Source organism: Engraulis encrasicolus, chromosome 13 (assembly GCF_034702125.1).
Source record: "Engraulis encrasicolus isolate BLACKSEA-1 chromosome 13, IST_EnEncr_1.0, whole genome shotgun sequence".
Lineage (NCBI taxonomy): Eukaryota > Metazoa > Chordata > Actinopteri > Clupeiformes > Engraulidae > Engraulis > Engraulis encrasicolus.
In genome coordinates this window covers 53595154-53605116 of record NC_085869.1, presented here as the reverse complement: position 1 = coordinate 53605116, position 9963 = coordinate 53595154, and the positions used below count along the sequence as shown (strand labels likewise).

The 9963-nt window shown below is 42.7% G+C and overlaps 1 protein-coding gene and 1 long non-coding RNA gene across 39 annotated transcripts in view; both read left to right on the top strand.

Annotated features, from left to right (window-relative positions):
• Positions 1 to 9963, top strand: part of LOC134461384 (uncharacterized) — a 43470-nt gene that overhangs the window by 6534 nt on the left and 26973 nt on the right. For 12 of the 38 annotated variants that reach the window (XM_063214271.1, XM_063214276.1, XM_063214269.1 and 9 more), the window contains 10 exons: positions 2388 to 2444; positions 2586 to 2627; positions 3311 to 3367; positions 3550 to 3624; positions 4004 to 4102; positions 4290 to 4328; positions 4860 to 4940; positions 5798 to 5878; positions 6027 to 6107; positions 6239 to 6424. The exons of 1 other annotated variant lie outside the window; for it this stretch is intronic. In XM_063214271.1, the coding sequence (XP_063070341.1) occupies positions 2388 to 2444; positions 2586 to 2627; positions 3311 to 3367; positions 3550 to 3624; positions 4004 to 4102; positions 4290 to 4328; positions 4860 to 4940; positions 5798 to 5878; positions 6027 to 6107; positions 6239 to 6424 (798 nt within the window). Of the gene's footprint in view, positions 1 to 1653; positions 1777 to 2387; positions 2445 to 2583; positions 2628 to 3310; positions 3368 to 3549; positions 3625 to 4003; positions 4103 to 4289; positions 4329 to 4859; positions 4941 to 5797; positions 5879 to 6026; positions 6108 to 6238; positions 6425 to 9963 lie in introns of those variants that run through there. 25 more of the 38 variants (XM_063214291.1, XM_063214285.1, XM_063214292.1 and 22 more) reach the window with 15 other exon arrangements.
• Positions 7562 to 7965, top strand: LOC134461387 (uncharacterized). The gene is made up of 2 exons (XR_010037271.1): positions 7562 to 7659; positions 7849 to 7965. It is a non-coding gene; the product is annotated as an uncharacterized LOC134461387 (long non-coding RNA).

The window sequence follows — 9963 nt, the reverse complement described above, 5'->3', positions numbered from 1 at the left end:
CAGCACTTCAGAGAGAACAAGACCCCTCCGCTCCGCGTCGGGGTCTAAAGATTCTCTCTGTCGTGCTGCTATTCCACGGTAGCGACCTTCTCGCCGAACGTTAACCCTTACGTATAGTTCGTTAGTCCTTATTTTTGGCTGTTAATGTGGTGGTTCTATGTTGAGTCTATGGAAAGACAGCCGCTTTAGGCACGGCCTTATACTCATGAACGACCATCCGGGTACTTTGCTCTTAAATTTGCGTTACGCCCCTTTATGGGTGAAAACAAACCGAATGTCTCATTGACTTACATGCTACATCGGCTAGCCTAAATGAACACATTCCATGCTTCAGCAACGGCTGTTTGGCTATATTATTTGAACAGCCGGCAACGCAACACGTTTTCGGCATGTTACGAAAAACAACGCTAGTCTACAGGTCCGTATCTTTCGTTTATTAAACCCCAACATCACCAATTGACTTGCATGGGTTGTTTTCCCCCACAAATGGGCGTAACGCACATGGAAAACGTCACACCGTTCATGAGTATCTCGTTGAAAGGCGGGGCTGCAATTTAATTCCTGGTCCTCCAATAGCGTAACTCTCCCCTCTGTATGGCTCTGGGATGTGTGATCCAGTATTCTGAGATCAATGGTGTTCAGTGGCATAAGACAGAGCCATCTAATAACAGAGTTAGGTCACTCCCATAGACCTCTGTAGTCCAATCTTTCCACAGCAATGGCGGCTCTCATGGAGCCTCACGGAGCGTTAACATGGAAATCCCCATTGACTTTAGTTTCTATTAGAAGTAGTTACTTAGTTCTAGGAGGTGGCCTTAGAACACAGAAAATGTGGTAAAGATAATGTAATTTGTTTGTGCTTAATCTTTGTTTGGTATGTGATGGTTCTGTGTTTGTTTCCAACGAACAGAAGTTTACTGTTAAGAAATATTTTAATCTACGCGAATCACATCACCAACCGACTTCCTGGTCCCCGGTTTGCGCAACTCTTATTAGACGGCTCTGGCATATGACAGCATCCTCACTAGTGCTGTGACGTTTTTAAGAGAACCAATTATTTTGAGCGACTCTTAGTGAAAGCCAATAAGGGGTCAATAATAAGAGTAGAGTCATAGATGGGAATCAACTCTTTCCTTTTTTGTTTGTTTTGAGCATGTGACCTTCATGTGAGTACACCAATGTGAGTACACCAATTAAAATAAGCTCAAGTACTCGGTAAATCTGAGAGTGCCAGGGAAGGTCTAAGAAACAGGAGGACAGTCAGTCGTCATTTGGACTAAAATGAGCCAGAAGTGACCTCTTAAATGCTAAACACAACGCTTAAACACTGAATAAATATTCAAAAACACCCAAATGAGCCCGTCTTTTGAGGAGGTCTTTGCAAAGAACCTGCTACTTAGATCTGGATCTTGTCAAAGAGCCACTAACCCCATCACCAACAGGTGTATGTATCTATGACATTTAAATAGTCCAAGCAATATAATGTAGCAAACTTGGTAGGCCTGCTGATACAGGACTTATGTAGGGAAACCTTGACTCTATCCAATCACAATCTTTGTTTTACTTAATGAGTCTCACCTGGGACACACCCATTGCTAACGAGCAGCAGGCCACAGTGCTGAGTGTGGGACACTATTTAAAGGACTCCAGAGTGTTGGTGGTATACAGGTTATCTTCCATCCAGACTCTTGTTGGTATCTTTCACTGTAGTCGGCATCATGAGATTCCCAGTTCTGGTTGTGCTGGTCGTGCTGCTTAATGATTTAGTCTGTGATGGTGAGTAGTTGAACATTTTTTTATTTCTCATTGCTAGATATACTGTAGAAAATGGGCACGCATGATTAGTTTTGTGTAACCTCTCTGCTTCTGCTCCAGCTTTCAGTTCTGTAGTTAAGTGGAGTCCTGTCTCCAACCAGAGGAAACGGTTACCAAAAGGGTTACTCATTTTACTTTAAAGTCCCCTACCTTTCTTTGGCACACATTCAAAAGTTGGAGGATCGGCATAACTAAGTGTTCATATTTCACTCCATTCCATTACAAGTGTTGTTTTCCAGGTAGGGTGATGTAAAACTAACTAAAAAATGTGTATATGCATGTGTATCCATATGCATTGCAGTGTTCATTTCATGATGTGGGGAAACCTTGGATCTGTTTTAATCACATCCTCCTTTAACTTAACAAGTCTCACCTGGGACACGTATTGCTAAAGAACAGCAGCCCACAGTAACCAATGAGGGACACTATTTAAGGGACACCTGAGCATGGCATTTAAAAAAAATGTTCTGTATTGGTTTTTGCAATTATGCTTACTACATTAGACTGGTTTTGAAATAGTTCCCTCAACTTGGTGTGCATGCTTTGTGTAACCTTCCTGTTTCTGTTGTCAGTTTCCACCTCTCCAGTTAAAGGGGTTTCTCCAGGCAAAGGCAAGGATCAACAAAAGGGTATGATTGCTGTATTTTGAAGACATTGTTTCTCAAAGCCATATCCTTTTTTTGAGTAGTCAATGTGATGTGCTGGAGGATTGGCATTAAGGACTTCTGATGTTCATTGCATTAATATCCTCTGACCTTTTTACTTGGTAGATCAACAGATCCACACCACACCCACACCACAGCAGCCCAAAGGTACAGTACTGGGTTGTGGAGTGGGCACCTTTTTTTTTCTCCATGTAGGTCTTTGTTACAGTAGGTGAAACATTGAGGACAATTCAGGGTAATTGTTTCCCATGTAATTATTTAACTGGGCTATTTTGTGATGCTGACTCAAAGTTTGGATTACTGCTTAAGTACCGAATACTCTGGTGTAGACCACTTCTGGTCAATTCTGGCAATTACAGTTGACTTTTAGCAGATATAATATTATTCTCCCCTTTAATGTCTACACTTGAAGAGTTCAGATGCAAAACCCCCTAAGTGCCCTTTCAGAAATTAATCATAATTCATTTTTATTTAATACAAAACTATCAAAATTGCATATTTTTTTATTTTTTATGTAGGCTAATATCTATTTATATGTATTATCAAGTACATGAATGTAAACCAATCCTACATTTTTAGAGAACCCGGTTGTTGAAGTGCAGGTCTTCAGAAATGGAGTTAGGGGGTTTTGCTTTGCATCTGAACTCTTAACTTGATCATTCGTTGCCGTCAGCATCATGAGTCACTTAAAAAGCAACTATTCAATTTTTAGGACTCTTGAGTAGTGAAGTTCCGGCATCTGGATTCTTGACATTGTTCTAAATCTAGTGGACTGGATGTAGAAATTGTGCATGCAGACTGTGCGTTTATCTCCCCATTTATTTTGCCAGTTTCCACTTTTCCAGTTAAAGAGGTTTCTCCAGGCAAAGGACAGGATCAACAAAAGGGTATGTCTGTAAACTTTCAACATATTGGTCACATTGTTGGCCAATGAAAGTTTGTTGTAAGCTATACCCTTGCTCTTTTGAGTAGTAGGACTACCTCTGCTATACTGGAGGTTTGGCATTATCGAGATTGCAAGACTTCTTGATTTAATTCCATTAAAATCCTTTGACTTATTGTTTGCCAGATCAACTGAGTGAAGATGATGTGGCTCCCACCACAGCACACCCACCCTTGGATGAAACCACACCAGAACCTACAGGTACAGAAACTCATTTTAACAATTATTTTGAAGTGGGTTCCTGTGTTGGTAGTAAAATGTATTTGTATAGCGCTTATCACAGACAAAAAAACTACGGTGTTCTTACAGGTGAACAAATTGAGGAGGATTCACTTAACATGCCAAATGTAATTGGTTGTTTCTCAAAATTTTCACTGAACTAATTAAAGCTGAATGGGCATGATGTGGCTACTGATCAAGCCACAAATACTCAGGCCTCCTTACTACTTCAGGCCAATTGTAAACCACAGCTGACTAAAATGGGATTCTACAAATGATGTCTACACTCAGTGAATGATTGAGTGTCTTATTGCCCAAAGATGTGCTGTTTTTGTAAGCCATGTTCTTGCTCTTGCTGCAGAGCATAACTCTGATGCGGACGAGGATGATGGCCAAGGTGATGACCACAGTAGCCAAGATAATGGCGATAGTAGCCAGGCTGCGGGAGATGATGGCCTAGGTCAGTGTTTTCCAACCTTTTTTGTCCTGGGTACCCCCTAAGCCATTTTGCCATATGACATGTACCCCCTCGCCCTCACTCATGTTCTGTTGCTCCATCCCAATGTGACTAGTCAATATATTATCACATTTTCCACGTACCCCCTGAGGTGTGATCACATACCCCTGGTTGGGAAACACTGGCCTAGGTGATGATGAGGATTCTAATGGCAATTCCTCTGAGGAGGGTATGGAGCAAGATGTTCATTATCAGCCTTCCTTACATGCAGATGTGGCAGCCACAAAAAGTTCCCCCAAAAATAAGACCCATCATGGATGGTACTTGTAGTGGTGTCAACAATGATCGATTCGGCGATCCGAATCGATCCGGGGCATGGACGATCCAGATCCAGATCCGGCAAGTTCCAGAATCAATCCGGCAAATTTTTTAAGTTTCAATTACTTCCATGGATATTTCGGGAGCAAATGAATGTTAAATTAAATAAAAGCACTCCAAAACATTGCAAGACTGATACAGAAAACAGCCAATAAATTGTTGCTCAGTATCTGACTACTTGTATTTCCTCATCATGGCTGAACATTTGCTTTGCGTTCAGTAGAAATGTAATGCATTGCAATGCATTGTAGAATTGAATCGAATCGGATTGGATCTACTACCTCCCGAATCGTAATCGGATCGTGAGGGCAGTGCCGATCCACACCACTAGGTACTTGTAATATGCCACAACTGTCTGTAATGCTTGTCTTGTATAACCTAGGTGAAGATTCCTCTGACAGCCAAGCTGAAGATGGCCAAGGAGACGGCGATGAGGATTCTGACAGCCAGTCTTCTCAGGAAGGTACAGTATGGAATAAGATGTTCATGATCAGCCTTCCTTACACAGATGTGGCAGCCACAAAAAGTTCCCCCAACATCATCATGGATGTTAGGCTTACTCGTAGGTTAATATGCCACAATAGCCAGCCCTCCTAGTGACAACACCTTCAGCGTTGCTAGTAGTTGGGGAATGCAAGCACTTTCTGACCTCCGGAGAAATCGGGTACTCCACCCAATTTGTCGACAAGCAAACAACTTTGAGCAGCTCCAACGGCCCTGGGTAGAGGCGTGTTCAAAGCAGTGGCGTGGTTTAAATGGAGACATTCTTTTGGGACTGAAATGTTTGATGTTTTCTGGATGCAATCGGTAGCCAACAAATGGAGGTGTGTCAACCATGCCGTTTGAAAAATGTGAATTGTTATGCTCTAGGTCAGTGGTTTTCAAAGTGGGGGCTGGGGGGCCGCGAGGGGGTGTCAGGGGGGGGATGTGACTGTTTGGCAGGGAAACTATAGCAAAACAAAGTGAATTATTTAATTAATCGACTCGCTAACGTAAACCAAAAACAAGATGATCTCAGCAGCATTATAATAATCCATTGCATCTCAACATTACTATTACCATTATTTTGTATATCCCAGTGGGGCACTGACTAACAGACCTAGACTATGGTTGCGGTAGGTGATGCACAAAAAAATGGTGTGGCACGGCCCATGTTAGGGGGGCCTTGGCTGGAATGTACTGGTTCAAAGGGGGCTGTGTCAGGATAAAGTCTGGGAACCCCTGCTCTAGGTCAGACCTAGTGAAGACATTATTATCGACTTTCAATCAGGCTAATACCACAACTGTCTGGAATGCTTCTGTATGTCTTGCATAACCCAGGTGCAGGTGAGAACAGCAGCCAAGCTGAAGATGGCCAAGGACACAGCGATGAGGATTCCGCGGGCCAGTCTGCTGAGGAAGGTATGGAGCAAGATGTTCATGATCAGCCTTCCTTACACACAGATGTAGCAGCTACAAGTTCCCCCAAAAATAAGACCACCATGGATGGTACTCATAATATGCCACAACTGTCTGTATTGCTTTGGGTGGCTTGTCTTGCATAACCCAGGTGAAGGTGATGACGGCAGCCAAGCTGAAGATGGCCAAGGAGACAGCGATGAGGATTCTGATGGCCAGTCTTCTGAGGAAGGTGGGAAGCAAGATGTTCATAATCAGCCTTCCTTACACATGTGGCAGCCACAAAATTCCCCCAAAAATAAGATCACCATGGATGGTACTTGTAAATTGTTACAACTGTAATGCTTGTCTTGCATAACCCAGGTGAAGATGAAACTGATAGCCATGGAGACGGTAATGAGGATTCCGCCGGCCAGTCTGCTGAGGATTCCGCCGGCCAGTCTGCAGAGGATTCCGCCGGCCAGTCTGCAGAGGATTCCGCCGGCCAGTCTGCAGAGGATTCCGCCGGCCAGTCTGCAGAGGATTCCGCCGGCCAGTCTGCTGAGGAAGGTGGGGAGCAAGCTGTTTGGCAAACCTTACTCACACAATCATTTATGGTGTAATTGTTAGGAAGGTGCTATTTGAATTCTTTCCATTGCAGCAGGAACAATGTTGCCCTATACTTCATCCATGGCTGAACTGCACTTCAGCGGGATGTCCAACCTCATATTGCTCCAGGGAATAACTTCTGTAGCGGCAAGTCACTTGGCAGAATGTCCGCTAGTGTATAGTGGTTAATGATGGGAGGAAGTTGCTGGCATGTCCTAACGGTCTGTTTGGTTTATTCTAACTGGAAATACTTTTTTGCATGTCATATTACAGGTAACTCAAATGAGTCTGTGTCTACAAAAAACATCACCCCAGGGACTAAAGGTAACAGTCTTTCATGTTGTTGAATGAGATTTCCTTAATGGTACCACTGTCCAAATGTTAACAGGTTAATGTGTGCAGTGACTTTGGGTTTTATTCATTCTCACCTTGAAGGATTGAAAATGTTTATGCCTTGAAAATAGATTAACTTTTGTGCTGATGGCTCTTGTCTCTCCTTTTAGGCTCTCCTGCTGTCGGCTCAACTAACTAGACTGGTCTGCCCCACTGTTTCTGGACTTTGTTTAATGTCTGACCCTTTTGGACAAGAAATAAAAAGAATAAATCCATGTTTGTCTCTCCAGTCTTGTGTGCATGATCACATACTCCATGGTAATTCTAATGACAAGCTCTCAGATGGTGAAATTCTTAAGGTCCTCTGGTACAAGTAGACTCACTTGACTGGTCTTCTGAGGAAAATGGTATGGATAAATGTAACTGCAACAAATGAGACTATTAAACTAATTTTTGGTGTATATCAATTTATTTCCTTTTTTTCCCCCTGCCTGCGGCCCCCACTTTAAAAAACGCTGGGCAATGTAATCAAGGTTTCAGATTTAAATCTCACATTTTGGACCAGTTCTTGTGGCATGCTGAACTTGAGACTGGGAAAGCTGTCCCCATTTTAAACGTTGCATTGAGCACCTCCATGCTCAATGCGACTTTCACTACCATCTCTATTTAGAGGTAACTGAACATCAGTTGATGTTGGCAATATGCAAATTATTATTTTGGTAAAGTTGCTTTTTTTTGGGGGGGGGGGGGGGGGGGGTTAGAATGGAGGGTGCAGCCATTTGGAAAGGTCTCATCCATGCACTCCCATCAGGGCTACAAGTTTGAAAAGAATGACTTGCATCTGTCCACACCAGGTACTAAAAGTAACAGGCTTTCATGATGTTCGATTAGCTTCTCTTAATGGTACCACTGTCCAAATGTAAACGGGGCAATGCTGTGCAACGCTTGTGTGTAGTGGCTGGGTTTTATTAATTCTGACCTTGAAGGATTTAAAATGTTTTATGCCTTAAAAATTAACATTTGTGCTGATGGCTCTTATCTCTTTCTTTCAGGATCTTCTGCTCTGAGCTCAACTAACTAGACTGATTCGTCCCATTGTTACTTCTTGACTTTGTTTAATGTATGACCTTTTGGACAAGAAATAAAAAGAAAAAAATCCTTGATCTTTGTCTCCAGCCTTGGTGTGTATGCTAAATTTAATGGCTAGCTATCTCTGGTGTAGTTAAGGTCCTCTGGTACCCTCAGTTTAATGGTTTTTCCAGGTTAGATATTAGTTTGTCTGGCATTTCACAACACTAACACGGTCTCAGTCTAGTTGGGTCCTGTCTCTGAATTGATGATGCATAATTCTGCCGCAAACATGCAAATAATAATCCAGCTAGGCTATCTAAATGGCCTGTCTCTACAGGTTGTAAACTTGAACAAAATAGTGTAACAAGTCTTTGAGGTTTTTTTTCTGCCTTTTGGAGTTTGAAGCTGGAATGTCATTCACCCTAGTGAAGCTTTCCTGGCTCCAGGTCACCACCAATATTTAATCAGTTTGTCTCTTTGCCATTTCCAACAACTCCACAATTTCAACGTTTATACATTATCTTTCAATTAGGCCTATGCTCATGAGCAAACAAACCAACGCTACAGAAAGTCCTAGGCAGAGGTAAAAGGCAAATATCATGGTAAAGTACAGCTCCAGGACAAAAAATTAAATTGAAGTTGATTCTATTCCATCATAGTCAAACTGTCATGGATTATAGATTAATTGCCCACATTTTGAACATCATTTGCTTATTACAGTTTGGCCTCCCAGCTCAACAAAACCATGACAAAATTTAGAGTAATTTGAACTGTTCAAAAGAGTTTGGGTCACATCACAACTCTTGACTTGCTAATTGACATGTCAATGTTCAAGACCTGGTTTGGAATCTCTTGACAATCACCGTCTGTTTAAACATTTGAAGTCAATGACTGGGGCATTGCATGGGAGTTATGGGAGGCCAGAAATCCTTGATTCGCTGCTGCCAGCTGTTTTTCGATCTGGTGACCCACACTTCCCTTTTTCATTTTACTCTAGATTTCCATGCCACATTTTGTTGCTGTGGTGGTATGGACATTTTAACTCACCAGAAATAAAACCCCATTGAAAATTAGGTTTGTTTTATGGTGAGTTAGAATGCCCATACCACCAAAGCAACAAAACGGGGCATGTATTGACCAACATGTCATTTAGGAAGTACCAAATTTCATGTGTCCTGAACTTTTTTCTTTTTTTTGGAAGAACATTATGTAATATTCAAATTTTGTGAATTCATTGTTTTGTTGAGCTGTAAGGACAAAAGAATACCTCTGTGAACAATGACTACAATTCATGAAAGTTTAACATTGATGCGAGTGTAACATAATGGGATATGTGCCTTTAAACCGCATCATAAGTCTGCCGTGCGTTCGTGCGCCATGTGATCAGCGCACACCAATTGGCAGTGCTTGGCACTCTTTAAATAGTTGGCACAGTCCTCTCGGAGAGAAGGTGGCAGATTTGTGTGTGCTCTTGTGGCGATTGTGCCCTTGTTGGGTTTGGTGCCGCTGGTCGGGTCGACTCCGTGCAGGGCCCCACTTCACGGGAGAGGGATTCCGTGGGGCAGGCTATTGTCTGTTCCGGAGGTGCGACTGCAGAGCGGTTACTAACTGTCTACTTTCCCGGCGCTCTGTATTTGGTATGTAGCCGTCGCCTCTGTCCTACATCGCACTCATATATTTTAATTACAAAAGTGCTCACTATGGCTGTCACTGTCGCGTTATAGGAGCAGGTGTTGTGCGCCCGTCGCCTTGTGGTTACGAGACAAGCGTCGTTTTCTGCACTGTTGTGGTAGGTCCCCATCATCTGCTCATAGCCTACTCCTTAAGTGTGCAGTATCTGTTTGCTTGTGTTTTACGGTAATTTCTGTGTGCAGGTACGTGGATCTCCACCTGTTGGCTGTCTGCGGGCTGCTGCTATAGCCTATAGTTGCCGTAAGGATGTGAATGACTGTGCGCGCGAATGTGTGATGCTCGTTTTCTTTGATTTCCTTATTTTGTGTTAAAGAGAAAGTGAGAGTTCTCTACCTGTTATTTATTTGTTTTCTTGTACTTTTCTTTTGTGTGTTTAAGGTTCGCCCCACTCTGCTTGGGCTCTC